Source organism: Thunnus albacares, chromosome 10, assembly GCF_914725855.1.
Source record: "Thunnus albacares chromosome 10, fThuAlb1.1, whole genome shotgun sequence".
In the NCBI taxonomy this organism is placed as follows: Eukaryota; Metazoa; Chordata; class Actinopteri; order Scombriformes; family Scombridae; genus Thunnus; species Thunnus albacares.
In genome coordinates, this window is record NC_058115.1 from 700,055 (window position 1) to 718,722 (window position 18,668).

Sequence of the window (18,668 nt, forward strand, 5' to 3'; positions counted from 1 at the left end):
AAATATATTCTCATTTACCATCAGTTCTGACCTGAAAGGTGCAATCAGTAATATTTTTCTGTTTCCTTGCACAAAATGACAATCATTTAGGAACAGGGATCACAAGTGTTGCTGATCAGAGCCAGTTGCCCTTGTGTGACCTTGGTGGATACAAAGATATTGCACTTTGCATACAGACAGAGCCGGCCTGGCCGTGTTTTGGTTTTGAATGTTCTAAACTCCCATAGCCATGGTGCATTATGCATTTTGTTACATTATGCACCTCATTTATAAAGATACTATACTTTAAAATATCCCTAAAGTGTGTAGGCCATCCTTTCCACTGGAACAAATCTGCATTATCACATATGACCTGATTTGGACCTTGATCGTTTCAATCTGGTACCTGCAGCATGAATCTAAATGTTCTAGCAATGTCCCAAAATGTTAAAAAATTGGAAGTTGAGGAGGAAAACACACATTTGCTGATGCCTTTTCTTGGAGATGTCACTGAATATTCAGTGAGCCAAAATTTACTGATAGCAATGTTAACACTGGTACTATTTTGTTTTGTTTTTTTCCAGGTTTGTCCATTGGAGTCTTCATTCACAGTCATGGTGATGCCACATTACTGTTCTTTGGTTGATGCATAGCAACAGTTCATGCAAACATTGCCTACAGCGATGGTTAGCTTGGGCAAAAATATTTCAAATAGTTTCCCACTGTGGTCTGTTGTATTAGTGGTAGAAGGAGGAGATGAGTAGGTCCAACAGCAAAATCTGACCAAAATGAAACAGTGGCCTAGACTTTGTTTTGTACTGTTGAGTTTTGATTTTAAAATTCATATTCTGGGTAGGAAGTGTGTCATAGTCATGGTAGGTGTGACCCGGTTGCCTCTCTTGGTTTTGCCGGTCTTGCTGAGGCCAATGTACATGCCAGGGTGTGCAGCTGATTCATAGGCATTATAGTTGTTGGCCAGGAGGTTCTCCTTGAACTTACAATCATCATTGTAATGGCCCTGAGGAGAGGAAGAGGAGGATAGAGAGGGACAGCAGAAAACACATGGTCATTTATCCCGTCAACACTAATTATAGCTTCTCTAATGTGAGAATGTCCTGATTTTCTCTCCTTGGGTTTTGTGACTGTAAGACAACAGAAGAACAGAAGAAAACAAACCTTGAGGCTCAGAGAATTGTTTTAGGAATTGTTGATGGACATCATTTTGCACTTGTCAATGATTAATTGATATAACTAATCAATGTTTATTCAGTAATTTTAAGATTTAGGGTTCTGTTTTAATGATGTGAGTACAATAACCCTCATAAAGGCATAGGTCTGCACAAAAGGGCTGGTTGAATTTACATCTGATTGTATGACGATAGATTATCATCCTCTAAGCCCAAACATGACTGGGTAGAGGTTAGGGAATGATTGTGGTTAAAAGAAACCAACCATTACTATTAGTAAGAAATGGGATGTAAAAAGCAGTCCATCCACCCCTGACCTTACAAGGTTTTGAGGCTGCATAATGGCCACCACCTTTCATGAGTCATAACTTGCATTGCACCAGAGGTCTATGTCAGTTAGATATAAATGCCAGTCCTTTTTAAACATGTGAAGAAAAGTCAAACGTCCTGTTTTCAGTTTTGCTAACTTTGAATTGGTGGCCTGGCCCATGGCAACAACTAGCTCATTCACTCATAAACGGTGGTATTCAAGAAACATGAAACTCAGCACTCTCATCAACTGGGTTTCCAGCAGCAGCACACAGCTATTTTCAGTGAAAAACCTCTGATAAAGCCTGGTTTGGCATTTAAAAAAACAGTTAAAACCATAAAGTACAACTTAGCAAATTTTAGACATATTAGAAACTGTCTCTCTTTGGATGCAGCTAAGATATTTACGCATACTATGATTCTTTTCCATATGTCTTATTGCATTACATGTTGGGGGCAGGCTGGAGAAACAGCCATAAAACCTCTTGAGTCCTTATACAAACAAACTCTAAAAACTCTCACCGTAGGGTACTGGAGAAATACAATGTACTGAGCTTTGAGAATTTTAGATTATTTTCAAATTTGTGCCTTGTTTATCAAATCTTAAATGGGTTGGCCCCTCCTCCACGGTGTGACTTTGTGTATTCCTCTAGAATATCCTCTATACAAGATTGTACCATTTTGCTGTACTGCATTTGGGCAGTCACCTTTCTCTGTGAAGTCAGTGGAATCATAGGTCATTTTCCCATTTTGAGGTTGGGATTATTATAGAGTCATTTCAGTAAGACAGAAGTTTATAGAGTTTGGAGATTACTTTTTGAGTCTGTAATCTTCATGATTTCTTGACCTAGTTTTGGGGGGTTGAGTGGGTTGTTGGTTGTCTTAATCTTAGATTTAATGATGGATTTAAGTTGTTGGTACTGAAAGAGCTGATGTCTCCGTACTTCTGGAGTATTGTAGTATGTTGAAGGTTGTGAATTTATTATTTTCAAGTAGGTGATAAAGGTGAATGATTCCTTTGTGTTGCCATGTGGGAAAATGAATGGGAGTGTTGCCAGACACAGGGTCCGGATCGTACAGGATCAAATTGGGGTATACTTGCAGGGTGTTAATGATGATTTAGTGATTTTGTTAGTTTTCCATCAGGCTTTCAGGGTTGTAGAGATTACTGTATTTTTAAGAGGTTAAGTTTTTTAATTGATTGGGGTAGGGAAGTTAGGTCTGTGATTGGGAATGTTCTAAATCTATTCATGAGTTATTGTGTTTGGGTTGTCGAACCCATTTGATTAGGTATTGAAATTGATTTGCTAGGAAGTAGAGTGAGAAGTTTGAGGCTTCTTCAGATTCTGTAATGTTGAGAGTGACATTTTTGGTTTTTTATTCTTCCAGTAGAGGTGGCTGGTTAGAGGGTCGAGAGATTTGAACCATTTGTCTGTTGGAGTGGTGGGAAGCATAGAGAAGAGATAGTTAATTTGAGGTAGGGTTTTCATTTTAACTGTTGCAATTCGTCCTATTAGTTAGAGGGGGAGATTTGTCCATCATTTGAAGTCATCTTGAATAGGTAAGGTGTAAAGAATTTTGATCCAATTGGTTAATGACTCTCCAAAACCAAACTTACAAAGAGTACTGAATAGAAATGTCCAACTAACCGTAAAATGCTTTTTTGCTGGGAATGCTGGGAATCCATTCAGTCCATATGATTTTTCATGCGATTTAGGGCTTCATTGAGTTCTTCTGGGGTGATTGGTGCATCTAAGCTATCAGCCAGTTCTTTGGATAGTGTGGTTAGGTCCAAGTTGTTTAGAAATTATTCTATTTCTGATGGAGTAGGTTCATAACTGGAGAAGTTGCTGTAAAACGTTTGAAAGGTTTTATTTATTTCCTGTGGGTCCTGGACAGTTTCACCTCTGGACTTAATTATTGATATTATTGATAATTGTTTTTTCTTTTCTGTGTTGCAGTTGATTTGATTGATGTTTTGCCTGTTTCCCATCGTAATGACAGTGACATTTCTTGAGAGTTGTTCATCTCCATAAAGGATGCACACTCTTAAGTTATTAGAGTATTAAAGTCAGGGTCTTGAAGTAACAATGTATTGGATCGCCATCTCATGGGGGGTCTTATATATGATTGAATGTTTATGGTGAGAGTGACAGCAGTGTGATCACTGATGTGATGGAATTAATTGTGGTTTCGTGGATGTTTGGGCGAATGAATAGTCGACCAAAAAGAGGTCAATTCCGGGAGAAGACCTGGACAGAGAAGTAGAACAACAATTATAAGGTCTACAACAGTATAAGTCTTTGGAAATAATAATATTTATTGATTCATTCAATAAAGAAAAAAGGTATGGCAAGAAGATGGGTCATCATTATTGGGTCCACAGATATTAGCATATGTGAATTTTGTGTTGTTTATAGATACATTCATGATGATATATCTTCCCTCTGGATCAATAATAGATGAGTTATGAATCAAGGGTATATTTCTTTTGTTAAGATTATGTGCCTCTCTGTTTACTATTGTTTGCTGAAGAGAATATTTGAATTGTTTAGGTTGGAAATATTGTAGCTCTGAGTTTGTTAGATGTGTTTCCTGTAAGAAGTATATATCTGCCTTCAATTTGATTAGATGATTGATCATTTTGATTCTTTTAGCCTGAGTATGGATGCCACACACATTCCAGGTCACCAGGTTTAGAGTTTGTATGGTTATGTATTAACTCGATCTGCCTAGTAGAGTAGGTTTGTCTGACTCTGAATTTGAACACTTGTGAGCATGGGCAGGGGTGAGGGAAGAGTGGAGATGTAGCTGGATGGGAGATGAGGATGGTAAGAGAGGGACAGAAAAAGAGAGAGAGATAGAGGGAGAGAGAGAAGGAACAGGTGTGTGTGTGTGGGGTGGGGGTGGGGTGGGGTGGGGGTTGTGCCTGTGTGCGTGCGTGCATGTGTGCCTGACAGAGAGAGAGAATGCCTGATTGAGTGTGAGAAAGATCTGCAGTCGTCAACATTAACCCTCCATGATCATACACACAACATAGACAAACAGAGGTTAACACATAGAAAGCTACAGTGAGGTGAGCAGACAAAAAACACACAGATAAAGAAAAAATGGAAAGAGCTAGTGGGGTCATTAGAAAATGCATCACCAGTATGCTGCTTAGGGAGGCAGGGATATCAGTAGGAGTAATTTAGCTGTCACAGTAATGTACTACATTCCTGTCTGTTCAGAGGAGCCATTGTGTTGTTTTGGAGTTGTGAAATAATCGTCCATCAATATACAGTTTGTCAACCATGAGGTTTGTGTGCTTTAGGATTCTCTTTTAGGATGGGGTATAGTACTTTTAAACTTTCATTTATTTCTCGTGGTTACTGATCATTGAGTCCGAAAGTTGTGCCCTTCAATTCTTTTCATTTGCTTTTGATTAGTGTCTTTTGTTGATGTTTTTGTTGCTTGTGTACCAAGATGGTGGAAAGTAATGTCTTTGACGATGTCTGGCAGTATTTTGAGAGTTGTCATGAAGTCTTTGATAAATGATTCTGTTTTGTCCGGTGTTCTTTCGGGAATGCCTGAGAAGATGAGATTGTCCCACATGCTATGGGTTTGTATGTCCAAAATAGTCTCTTTCAGTTGTTTGTTTCCTTTAGTGACTGTTTGCATTTGTTCATTGAGGGATTTGACAGAGGACTGCAATCCCTGGTTTGTTTTCAGTGGTGCTGTGATATGGATGTGGGCAGATTCCAGACTGGAGCATACATCTTTTATTTCTTTGTGTAGTGGAATGAAGTCTATTTTTTTTAATGCTGGAGAGGATACTGACCTCAATTTCTGTGGTTCCCAAATCATCTGTATCAGTGGATGAGTCTGTTTTCTTTCATTTGTTTAGGTTGTTTTGGGGTGCCAGTGTCAGGATTCATGTCTATGGAAATATTGATCGATGAAGGCTTCTAGGTCTGTTATTTCTTTCACTGGGATGTTAATCTGATGTGTGTTTATGGCAGTAGTTGGTATGTATGTGTTTCCCAATTGGATGTTTTGTAGTAGTTCTTTAGAAATAAATTTTGCGGAGTTTGAAGTTTGTTTCTAGTGATAGGATGCTGCCATGTTGAATCTCACCTCTGTTAGCAGGTCTTGCCCACTATTGGCAGGGTATTATGGATAATAATAATGGTAGGATGAAGATCACGATAAGATTATTATTATTATTATTGTTAAAAAAATAATACTATTATTAATATTGTGCAATTTTGATGATGAATTATGAATTTACACTACATGTCACATTCACCCATTCACACACACATTCATAACCTGATGGCAGAGGCTGCCATGCAAGGTGCCAACTCTCATCAGGAGGAGGTTCTAATCATTCACACATACACTCACACACTGCTGGCACATCCTTCAGGAGCAATTTGGGGTTCAGTATCTTGCCCAAGGACACTTCAACATGCAGAACCCAATGAGCAATGAGAGCAAAGAAGGAGAGGAGGAGAGAAAGGAAAGTGTAATAACTTAGACATACATAAAAATGAGAAAAAAAACAAAAACAAAAAACAAACAAAAAAAAAAAATATATATATCTGCCGTGGCCCAGCCTGCCTGACCTCTATAATTATTTTAGTAGAGTTTTTCCTCTACCTCCTGAGCTTGTTGCTTTAATAACACCATTACAACCTCAATATAACGTCAATATATGACTGCCTGATGCTGCTCTCAGGCACACACCCACCCACCCACCCACCCACCCACACACACACACACACACACACACACACACACACACACACACACACACACACATATCACCTACCTACATTAACACACACAAACCTACACACATGCATCTAGTATTAAGTCAAAATTGTATTTATTTATTTATTTTTTGTTCATGTTGTTGTTTTGTCTGGGTTATTGTCTGGTCCTTTTGCTTCTCCCATTTGTACTGTCCCGTGTCATATATGTGTAGCCCAGCAGTAAAGCTCATTCATACTTTGACTCAGCGGTGAGTGAAAACACTATAAAACCTGTTAAGATGACTCTAAGGGGCTGATATTTATGTTAATTGGCGCTGATACCTATTAAAAGGTGCTAATAGTGTTCTATCTGAGACTGTGTTTTGTGATGCTAATAGTTTGTTAACTTGAGCCTAGCCACTTAGCTGGCATGATTATTTGGTGTTACGTGCAATTTATGTTTATTTTATGTTCATGGTAATTAAAGAGGTTAATATTTAGTGCAATCTCTCACTATTACCGGTGCAAGGAGAGAACATGATTTGAACTAATTAATATAAAATAATATTATTAATTGGTAATAATTCATGGGAGATTAGAAAATGAACATGATTCATGCAGACAGTATGACTGTAATGAGATATGTGGATCTCATCTGGCCTGTCTCTAGGTCAGGTTTTTGGTGATACCATAAAGAAAAAGGGGATGTTACTTCCTGCTGGACTCCTGCAAGGCTTCAGATCCCTAAACTCAGAGATTCCCAGTGTGAACTGGGTGGCGAGCCGAACCGAACCACTGGTATTGAACCTGAGATGCGTGCAGGGTTCCTTGGTTTCTCCTTTCTCACGAACTGTGCGGTAGGACTAAAATTAACAGTGATACACTGACATTTGGTCAGAAAAGGGCCCCAACGCAATAAGGACTAACTTTGGGAACAAAGGGTATCTTTTATTTTTATTTTGCTGGCTTTATTATTTTAGTTTGTTATTTTTCATACATTGTTCTCTCCAAAGAACTGTTGTTTTACATGTTGACCTTTCAGCTTGAAATAACAAGTGGCCACAAACATTCAAACCATTGTTGTCTGTGTCATTATTGATGTTCAAAATACTGGCTCTTAAAAGCTTAGTGTCTTCTGTTACTGGTCCAGTTATTACTATTGGCTATTACTTACCTGTGCTCTGTTATTACATCGTAACAAGGGTTACATACGTTTTTCTTTTATATGTTAATCAGTCATGCACACACACACACACACACACACACACACACACACACACACACACACACACAAAATCCAGTACTGCAAGTCATAAATGTCACACAAAGCAAGTCAAGTTACTCTATAAAGCACATTAAAAACACACACTGATTAAAGCCTGGAACATTTTTAAGACATGGTTGCGCAAATTAAATTATGCAAGAACAAGCAGCACAGACCCTGGTGACATAGAGCAATTTTTACAGGTCCAAATGCCAAGGAATTCAAATTGGCCTTCTAGGTGGCACTTTCTACCTGGCCACAAAGGAACCATATGATTTAGTAAAAAGCTGAACTATAATGATATAACTTCATAGGCTATTATAGGCTTTTCTGGGGTAAATACCTTGAACTTGGCGCATTGTATGCTGCATTTTCCTCCTCACTCTGTCATGTCATGCACCCCTCCCTCTCTCCCACGCTGAATAGAACGAAGTGTATAGAACAATTATGCCACCCCTCCCTCCTAGGTCACATCCACACAGTCAAAATAAAAACAAAAAATATACAGTATATTCTTATTTGTTTTTAAGCTCATACAACATACACCTGATCTCCCAGAATTACCTCAATTTCCCCAGTACTCTCTTTTCATTTATTTATTTTGGACCAGTACTCTGCATCCAGTACACACCTATGTGACATACATGTTCCTGTCATAAAGACTTTTGCCCCATATTCACTCTTTACAGGCTGTCTTAGAGGCCAGCTTGTGAGCTTCTTTCATACGAACTCTCCATCTCTCAGCCTATTCTCTGTGGGATCAGCATTGATCTTTTGCTGAACAAACATGGTCAGTGGCCTCTTTACAAGCATGGACCCCCTTTGCCAGGGAGACTTTCCAGTCTGCCTCTGTTAGATTTCTGAGCATGGCCAACAGTGCCCTCCTATTGAATCCTTCACCATTGGCTAGCAACACACCAGGTGTATTTCTGGACCCCTTACCTCTGCTGTATTACTGCTAATACTTTTCTTTTCAAACGCCTTGCCCTGTTCATGGTGGAGTTTTATGGAGAAACCAAACCTCCACACAAAATCTCCAAAAATCTTCCCTGCAGCGATTTTGGTGGCCTTATTTTGAGGGTTATAGCTTAGCAAACTGTGCAAGGGGATCCGTCAAACAAGGATATATTGATATCCTCCTTTACATTTCTGCAAAAGTAAGAAATCATTGAAAACCAGCTGGAACAGGTATGTGGTAACGATGTTGATGAGGTTGGTCTGTTATGGCCCAGCTCCACACCCATGATGAATTGCATGACATCCCCCTGCATATGAAGCCAATAAAAGTGATATCTGATGAAATTTAAATCCCTCTCTACTCCTAGATCACCCATCCCTTCATGCAGTTTCTTATAGACCAGATTATGGAACTTTTTAGGCGGGAGAAGTTGTGATTGGCTGGCAGTCTTTTGATACAACACACCATAATCATCAATGTGCAGGTTTTGTCTTTCTCTTAACCGATCAGCTGTTTCATTATTGTAGGCTTGTTTTCCACCCTCTGGACATATGAGATGGTTTGAGATGACCTATTTCAGCACCAGCCTCTCTTAGAGCCATTTTAAAGACTTTCCCCACTGTCATGACTTCATTGCTCTCCTCAGCTAACAGTGTGGAGAAGTTCACAGGACACAGGACACTTGCTTGCAACTGAACAGCCAGAGCCTGAGTCATGACCACAGGTAGGACAGCTCATGTGCTGGTTTTCATGTACTTCTATATATCCAAGGGCATGTGTGAGAGACCATCAGCATCCCTGTTAGTTCTGCCAGGATTGTACTTGGAGAACTGGAAGTCTGTCTGGAAGTCATCTTATTTTTAATCAGATTAAGAAGCCTTTTTTTTGTTTTTGTTTGTTTTTTGTTTTAGAATTTCAGTTGAGGACACTGACACTGACTACTTAGTTTCTCCCATCTTTTGTTCTACCTGCCATTTTCATCTCTAACTGTTGGATGCTGTCTGTAATGCTGCTCACTCTGTTTATTTTGGGTGCAACTCAGGTAAAATTGGACCCACTCCAATTCACTTACAGGGCAGGTAGGGATGTTGAGGATTCCACCCTACTTAACATGGTCCTGGATCATCTGGATGGTGCAAAGAACTTTGTACAGCTGCTTTTTATCGACTTCTCCTCAGCTTTTAACCGTATTCAACCTCACATTTTAGCAGATCAACTTACAAGCATCCATAACATTGACCCTGGCTTAATATGTTGGCTGGTTGACTCTCTGATAGATCTTCGAAAGTGCGAGTCAATGGCGTCTTAACCAATGTTCTTTTATCTTCTACTGGCTCCCCTCAGGGGTGTGTCCTCTGACTACTTTTATTTGATTTATACACTAATGAGTGTCAGTGTCATTATGTGGGCAGACACATCATTGAGTTTGCAGATGTCCTTGTGTCCCTGCTGAGTGACAATGACATTGACCATGGTCCAGTGGTAGATGATTTTAGTAATTGGTGTAAACACTCCTTGGACACAACGTGTGTAATCTGAACACTTCTTCCACTGTTACCAAGACACTTAGAACTTCAATTATATGCCTCATTTTGTGCCGAAAACAAAATCAGCTATGCGCAAAGCCAGAGCTTACAGTGATAGTGCAACTCACAGCTGTCTCCCTCTCTCCTGTGCATTGGTGGGCAGACTTTTACAGTGATGATTTTATTTAACAGTGCACTGTTTGGCACATCTGCCTGGAGGAAACAGTCCTCTCTGCATCTCCAACATGTCTGGCCACACTCTAGCATCATGTAATGGTTTAGCTATAATGGATGGTTAGACTGATCTCATACATAGGCAGTCAAGCTGCTAATTCATATTTTTTCTCCCAGGGTGGGGTAACAAATGTCACAGACTTAAAACCTCTCAGCATTCATAGAGCTATGCCTGTGCCTTCACACCTCCTACACCTCCTACACCTACAGTGGTAATAACTGTTCATGTCACTGTGTGTAAAAGCCAACTCAGCTTACAGGTACTGTAGAGTGAGAGCATATGCTGCACACAACTGTCTCTCTCGCTCTCTTTTGCACATCAGCACACAGTGAACTTTAATTTACTGACTGTAATTAATGTGCTTAGATATTTAATGGTACGCTTTTTGAAAAGCTGTCTGGAGGAACTACTTAGGCATCATATAACTGGTTTGATTATCAATTATTACAAAGTGATACGTGATTTAATTTATTGTTATTATTTGGAACCTGGAGTGGGGTGAAAACATTGTTGTGCTGAAGTCTGCCACATTGTCCCTGAGATGTATAGAAACCAGTGACCTGACCTGACACATCCCAGCATGGAGATGATTTGGTTTGACTTTACCCCAGTATCCATATTGTGTACAAGCTGTGGAAAACTTACATCTGTGCAGAAATGTTGACAATTCTAGTTCAGTTCACACATTATGTCTTAAGTCATCAAATTAGCAATTCATGATCAGTTCTTACCGAGCCATAGAGTTTCCCATTGTCGCTCATGGCGATGAAGAGGCCGCTTCTCACCCCAAACAGAGTCACCACTCCTCTCTCTACTGGGGAAATTTCTAGAAGGCCTGGGATGAAATGTGAAAAATGAACAGCAGCATATAGCATTATTAGATAGACAGACAGATAGATAGATAGATAGATAGATACTTTATTCATCTTTAAATTGGTTTGCAGCACAATGGCAAGGCATTTCATTACACCATCACAAAAGTCACCCATAGACATACTCATACACACACCAGGGGGAGGAGGATCGGCCAGATCAGCTGGACATCCTTTGTGACCAGGAAGGAGTAGTCAAAATGCATGGGGAATAAGGTGCTAGTGCATTACCTGTTTAAAAACTTAATGGCTTGTGGAATAAATAAACTGAGATCTATTTTTAGTAAACAGAGGGGGGCAATATCATTGCCCAGATGGCAGCAATTGAAATGTGGAGGCAAGGGTCTGCCTCTTGTCACCCACAATGTTGTTTGCCTTCCCTGTAGATGCATTACATACTGGGTAACATAATCCCTAACAGTTTACTGGCCATTGTTATTGTTTTTCTTCTGTGCCTCAGTAGCATTGCCAAACCATCCGATGCAGAAGGTTTCACTTTCAATAAAAGCACAGTAAAACATTTGGAGCATTTTGTCGTGGACATTAAAAGATAGCAATTCCTTTAGAAAGTACATTCTTTGTTGTGTTGAGTGCTTATGAGGTCAGTCCACAGGTCCCATTTAAGCTTATGGTTGAGCACAATGTCAAGGTAATTGTAATATGTAACAGATTGTATTGGATCCCCATTGATAAAAGTAGGATTAGAGGATTGCAGCTTTCTAAAATCAATGGACATTTCCTTTGTTTTAGAGGTGTTTAAGAGAAGATATGCATTCTCACAACAATTCCAACATCACAGTGTCAGCCTCAGCACTGTTGCCACTCTCAAAGTGAAAAAAGGTGTTGAGCTGATTTGCAATCTCCAGTCCCTCACTACCTTGCAAGACAAGGGTAGGTTTCCCGTGCCCTTGCGTGGAACATTGGTTATGATTTTAATTCCCTGCTATGCCTCTCTGGGATTGCCAGATACCGGAGAGGCCTCTATCTTTTGGTTGTAGCTTGTTACATCTTGCTGTACTTGTCCAGCTGTATTTGTTTTTTTTTTATTTATCTCTGTGTGTCCCTTCTAGCTGTTTCATTAATTTGTTTTTTGCTGTTTCTTTAATTTGTTAGACACCCAAGGCTTATCGCTAGGATAAACTTTAAATGCACAATATGTAATTTCTGCCGTTAGGGGTCTCTCAGTCAAAACAATAACAAAAGACAGAGTTTAATGACGTTGTGGAGTAGCATGGGATCATGGGAGTTCTTGTCTTCATTGTTGAACAACCAGCTTCTCCCGGTTAGGATTCCTTCAGTGTTCATTTTTCAGGAGGTTTTTACCGGAAGCACAATTATCTGCAGAGGTCTTCTCCTCTCCAAAACTATCAGACCCAGTGATTAAAACCAGTAAAAACACTGCAAGCAGTTTCACATTAAAATTTAGTGTTTCCCCGACGCTGTTCAGTGGTCACAGGACGTCTAGAGGGGCTGCTAGCTGAGCTGCTGCTAATGTTTGCTCAGCTTGTTTCTCTGATAACTTAAGATCCAGATGGCTGATGAATAAAAGCCTTCATTCAGTTAAAAGATATACTTAAAAACAACCAAGATCTAAAAAGGTTATTGTAAAAGTGTGGCTTAAAACTGAATAAAAGTTAATTTATGACAATTTCTGTCAGACAAGCACAATGCTGACATATTAACTTGTGTGCGTGTACCCTTTTTTATAGACGTCATAGTGGTGGACAACCACAATGCTGACGCATGCACACAAGATAATTATCATCTTGTGCGCGTATAGTCTTTGGTAGAAGGGTTATGACGCCATTGACAGGTGACCAAATGAAACAGACCATTACCTTGATTAAAATTATGGATCTCTGTAGATTTGAAAATTGTTGGAAACATTTGGGATACTGTAAATACACGACTTTATATATAACACAGGTCTAATCGTTTTTAGACATTTTAATGTGGAATAATTACATATTATAGCTCTAAAGGTCTTTGTAGGTATCACAGAATCTGAGTCAGATACTTCTATAACCTGATCATTAGTATCAGGGCTATTAAAGACCTCCCACAATATGCAGTCAAAACGTCCCTGCAGAGCCATTATACTGCCATTGTTCCACACTTTGACAACCCTTTTTTGAGGCTTCTCCCTCTCTAGTAGCCTCTGATAGACAGGGCAGAGATAGACCACACTGTGGTCAGATGTTCCTAGTGGTGGGAGCAGAGATGCAGTGCAGGCATCCTTGACAGTTCCATAATATGTCTTAGGTCTTTTTTTCCTGGTGGGGCAGTCTGCATACTGATAGTATAAATTCCTAAGAATAAACTTGGGGATATTGTGAAGCTTGTGAGTTTTCACTGAATGCCGTTGATGTGGTGATGCAGCGAATTTCGATGTTTCAACATGAAAAAAAAAACTGTTGTAACTTGACTCCACATTGTCAGAGCTTTCCCAAATTTCACATGTTTGATAAGAGTCCCAGTCTGAAGACACATACAGGCCATTATTGAATCATAGTTATAGCGCCACCTACTGGCAACAGAAAGATATAGGCCCTATACTTTTACATTTTAAAATTTGTTTGTTTCATAAATTGTAAGACCTTAATGATGCTAAATAGTTTTTTGTGTTTTCATCAAAAACTGTTGCCATGGCGATACAATATTCATCATGAAACAGAACACTATTTTTGAGGGGCTAGGGATGCTTGAAAACTCACGAAACTTGGCACACACATCAGAAGGGGTGTATTTTGTTGTCTGATATGGGTCTCGGGCTAAGGGTTGGGCAAGGGGCTCAATAGCGCCCCCTAAAATTTTAATGGAGGAGCTGTCCAGGTATGTTTCATCTATATGTACAAAATTTGGTAGGCAGATGTGACATAATGTGACAGCTTATAAAAGCTTCTTAGTGACAATATGCTAAGTCAAACAGGAAGTAAGCCATTTTGAATTTACTGCGCAATTTTTGTGCAGTTGAGTCATGACCACAGGTAGGACAGCTTATGTGCTGGTTTTGCTGTACTTCTACATATCCGAGGGCATGTGTGAGAGACCATCAGCATCCCCGTTAGTTCTGCCAGGATGGTACTTGGAGAACTGGAAGTCTGTCTGGAAGTCAGCTTATTTTTAATCAGATTAAGAAGCCTTTTTTTTGTTTTTGTTTGTTTTTTGTTTTAGAATTTCAGTTGAGGACACTGACACTGACTACTTAGTTTCTCCCATCATTTGTTCTACCTGCCATTTTCATCTCTAACTGTTGGATGCTGTCTGTAATGCTGCTCACTCTGTTTATTTTGGGTGCAACTCAGGTAAAATTGGACCCACTCCAATTCACTTACAGGGCAGGTAGGGGTGTTGAGGATTCCACCCTACTTAACATGGTCCTGGGTCATCTGGATGGTGCAAAGAACTTTGTACAGCTGCTTTTTATCGACTTCTCCTCAGCTTTTAGCTGTATTCAACCTCACATTTTAGCAGATCAACTTACCAGCATCCATAACATTGACCCTGGCTTAATATGTTGCCTGGTTGACTTTCTAACTGATAGATCTCCAAAAGTGTGAGTCAATGGTGTCTTAACCAATGTTCTTTTATCTTCTACTGGCTCCCCTCAGGGGTGTGTCCTCTTACTACTTTTATTTGATTTATACACTAAGGCTAGATAAGGCTCAAGAGATAAGGCCTGTGTTGGTTATCCCTTCCCACAGTGATCCTTACCAGTGTCCAGTCACTCCACAACAAAGTTGATGAGCTTCGGGCAAATGTCAAGTTGCTGACGGAGTAAACAACACTTGTCTTCTTGCTTTACACAACATGGCTAAAAGAACAAGACTCACAGTCCAACTTGGAAATTGAGGGCTTTGGAGTACCATTTTGCCTTGAGACTCCACAGTGACCAGTAAATCATTTGGTGAAGGCTTGTGCCTCTATGTTAACAAAAACTGGTGTAACACTGTGGTTACTGGAGACACTGTACACACCCGACATTGAACCCGACATTGAACTCTTATCCCTTCGTCCCTTTTATTGACAGAGGGAATTTTCACAGTTATTCGTCACGCTTGTTTATATTCACCTGAAGGCTAATGTTGACACGGCTATGATTAAAACAGTGCAACAGCTTCAGGGAATAGTGCCAGATGCACCAAACTTTGTTATGGGAGATTTTAATAACTGCAAACCAGGAAAGTCTTTGGGTATTTTTTACCCGTATGTTACTTGGACTTGGAGGTTACTGGACCTCTGTTATGGATCTGTGAAGGGAGCTTACAAATCCCATCATAGAGCTCCACTTGGTATGTCAGATCACAACGTTGTTTATTTAGTTTTGTCCTACAAACTGGTCCTGAAGAGAAACAAGCTGGAATGGCGTTTAGTTCCGGTCTGGTCTGAGGATTCTTTACAATGCCTCCAGGACTGTTACAGCTGTACCGACTGGGACTTGTTTGAGAACGTTCGTGTTGATTTGGATGAACTGACAGAGACTGTGTCTGTATATATAACTTTTTGTGAGGACTTGGTCATTCCCTGGAAATCAATTTCCATTTATCAAAATAATAAACCATGGGTCTCCAAATCTGCCAAAAACACAATTATCCAGCGGAATATTAGTTTTAACCAAGGTGATGTGACTCGGTACAGGAAACTTCAAAAACAAGTTAAAAAGGAATTTAAGATTGGAAAGTATAATTATAAAGATGAAGTAGAGAAGTTGCTCAGTACTGGAAATTCATGCCCTGCTTGGGATGGAGTGAAATCCATGATGGGGATGCAGTCCAAGAAGTGTCTCATCTCCCTTAATGGCCTGATTGTGCCCTTTCAAATGATCTGAAATTTTTCTGTAATCGTTTTAATGTCCATGATTTTAGCGAGGAGCTGTCAGTTTTTAAAAATGCTGTTTGTGAGCAGAACAGTGTGCACTTTGACAGGGGTAGGGTCCTGAAACTTTTCTGGGGGGTTAAGGAAAGGAAAAGTCCCAGCTGAACAGTTGGCAGATATATTCTGTTTTATTTTTAAGTTGTCTCTTCAACTCCATAGGGTTCCTTGTGTTTGGAAATATTCCATTATTGTACCTGTGCCATAAAACAATCCTCCAAAGTCACTGAATGACAACAGGTCTGTGGTGCTTACTTAATAATAATTTCACTACTATATACTATATACCTTGATATTCCTTGCTCTCTGAAAAGACTCTGTCTCTGTGTTGGGCGTCTGTCTAAGGCATTTTCGTCCTCCTCCCTTCTTTTCTGTTGAAGCTCAGAGTTCTTTTTTTTTCATGTTTTTTGTGTATTCAATGTGTTCATTGACAGCTGTAATATAGCTCCACTTTTTATAGCCTCCACTTACTCCTCTTTCGTTCAGCCATCACTGTATTCATGTGTCGGATTGGTGCCGGTAGTGAGGGTGCGCACTGCGGTGTGCTATGCACTGCGCATGTTCATTGTTTGAGTGCACACATGACACGACAACAACAGTGGAGAGGCAAAGAGTGCATGCACTAAGATGTGTTCACTGTTCACGATAACAGAGAATGTTGCACTGACAGTTCTTCTCTTTGATGAAATGGGTAAAACGTAGAAGAGGGAAAGTGAAACTTGTATTGATCCTATTGATGCTAAAATCGAACAAAATGTAGTATCTGCACTATTGATATTTTTTAGGATCGATCAGCCCACCCCTACTACCCAGTAGTGGAGTCAGTAAATCATCTTCTCTGTGGATACAAAGCTCCAGGGTTTAAATCCCCGAGTCCTACTTGCCAACAATGTAGCAATTCATGTATGTGGTATATCTACAAATGCTTATTGAGGTCATATTAAGTTGAAGTTTGCCTATTGTGACCCTGTGAAAATTTCTTCTTCTTTTTCTCTGCTAAAAGTGTTTGTGCAGCAAAAACCGTAAGACCTAGAAACACCAACATAGGCAGGTGGGTTGCAAATTCCATCCACTACTCAGGCACATATAATGTCACTCATTGATATCAAGGTGAGGTTTTAATCATCAATTTACATTAAGTTGTTAAAGAAATTTCAATATGTCAATCCATTTCAATTATACAAGGCAATTGTTTTTTTTTGTTTTTTTTTTGTTTTTTTTTTAATCAAAATAGCAACAAATGTAGTCATGTGAAACACATCTTCACTTAAGATCATAAGTTACATGAAATGCTTCTGAAAGTAGATTCATATACCTCAATAGAGCATCAGCATATAGTGATGACCATGATGAATTATTTTCAAGAAAGGTTGTGCTTCTTGTCAATTAAATAAGAAACAAGCACCCAAATGTTCACAATCTGCTTGGACCCTGCTCATTGCTGCTTGAGGCTATATTTTTGTTTTACTATTTTCCAGTATATTTAAATCACAGCAGAAAATGTAAACATTGCACTATTTGTTTCACAAAGTAACTTTTTCCACATTTTATAATTGTTTTTAGCATGGCTCACAGAAGGACGGTCCAGGGTTGGAGCCTGAGCTATCCTCCTGGAGCCACCTTGTGAAAGTTTGTAAGTTTTCTGATATTTGTGCTTCCAGAGAACAGACATGCAGGTTAGATTAAATGGACTCTGTTTTGTTTATAGGTTTGAATGTGTTTGTCTAGTGACCTGGTGACCATCCGGGGCGTGCCAATGCATCTTAGGATAGGCTGTGTTCCCCTGCAACTGGCATGAAGTGTTTCACTTATACTATGGCCACATTATCAAATTAAAACATATGTAAATAAAACAATAATGACAATAATAATAATTTTAATAATTGAAGATAAACAGAGTGATCTCTCTCCAGAGGTGGGCAGTATAGGGACACTTAAAAAATAAATGGATCAAATTTTCTTTCTCATTTTTACAAAATGAACAGGTTGGGGAAATGTCCATTTTAAATGTACTGTATTTAATAAATCATTGCAAGGACAATATCTATGTATGATCCTATGATGTATTTCTTTAACTTTATTTAGCAATACAAATACAAAGGGTCACAAAAATTATTTTTCCTAATAGCAATTGGGAAACACTGTCTCCAGGAAAAAACTGCATTTGAATGACAGCTCATATATATGAATGTGCTGTATGTATATGCATGTTTTCTAATTGTAAGGCTTTGAACCACACCGTTAAAAGGAGTGTAAAAGAGAGGTCCCTTCACAGTGAGTGACCTAGGAGGTATGTTGGGTGGTATATGTATGCTTATGGCCATACCACCCTGAACAGGCCCTCTTTATGGATCAGAAAATGAGTGGTAAGAGAACAGCAGGAAAGTGTTTGTTTGAAGGAGTTTCTTGTTCAGGTTAATCATAGATTTTCATTACTCTTTTGTTTATTTCATTTGGCTGTGTCGAAAAAAATCTGACTTATAAAACCATGCGTATGAACTAATCTAAGCATGTTTCCCTTTATAAATCACAGTTCACCTGGAAATGTGTGCATAAGGATCAGCCTCATATCCCACCGTCTGCACGCCCACATTCAACTATAAGTTGATGCAAAAACCTTCATGAATATTGATGTTCATGTGTTCCTTTCACTGGACCAATCAGTCTCTCTGGCTTTAGACACTTGCCCAATCAATGTTGAGAGTCAGTGTATTGGGCCCTCTCGCTCAC

General features: G+C 39.4%; 1 protein-coding gene across 1 annotated transcript in view; it reads right to left on the reverse strand.

Annotated features, from left to right (window-relative positions):
• Positions 1-313: 313 nt before the first annotated feature.
• The window catches only part of LOC122990938 (fibroblast growth factor 4-like), a 31,648-nt gene continuing 13,293 nt past the window's right edge, over positions 314-18,668 (reverse strand). The window contains exons 2-3 of the mRNA XM_044364512.1: positions 10,926-11,029; positions 314-997 (exon numbers count right to left, since the gene is read on the reverse strand). Coding sequence (XP_044220447.1) covers positions 821-997; positions 10,926-11,029 — 281 coding nt within the window. The 3' untranslated portion in view covers positions 314-820. The remainder of the gene's footprint in view (positions 998-10,925; positions 11,030-18,668) is intronic.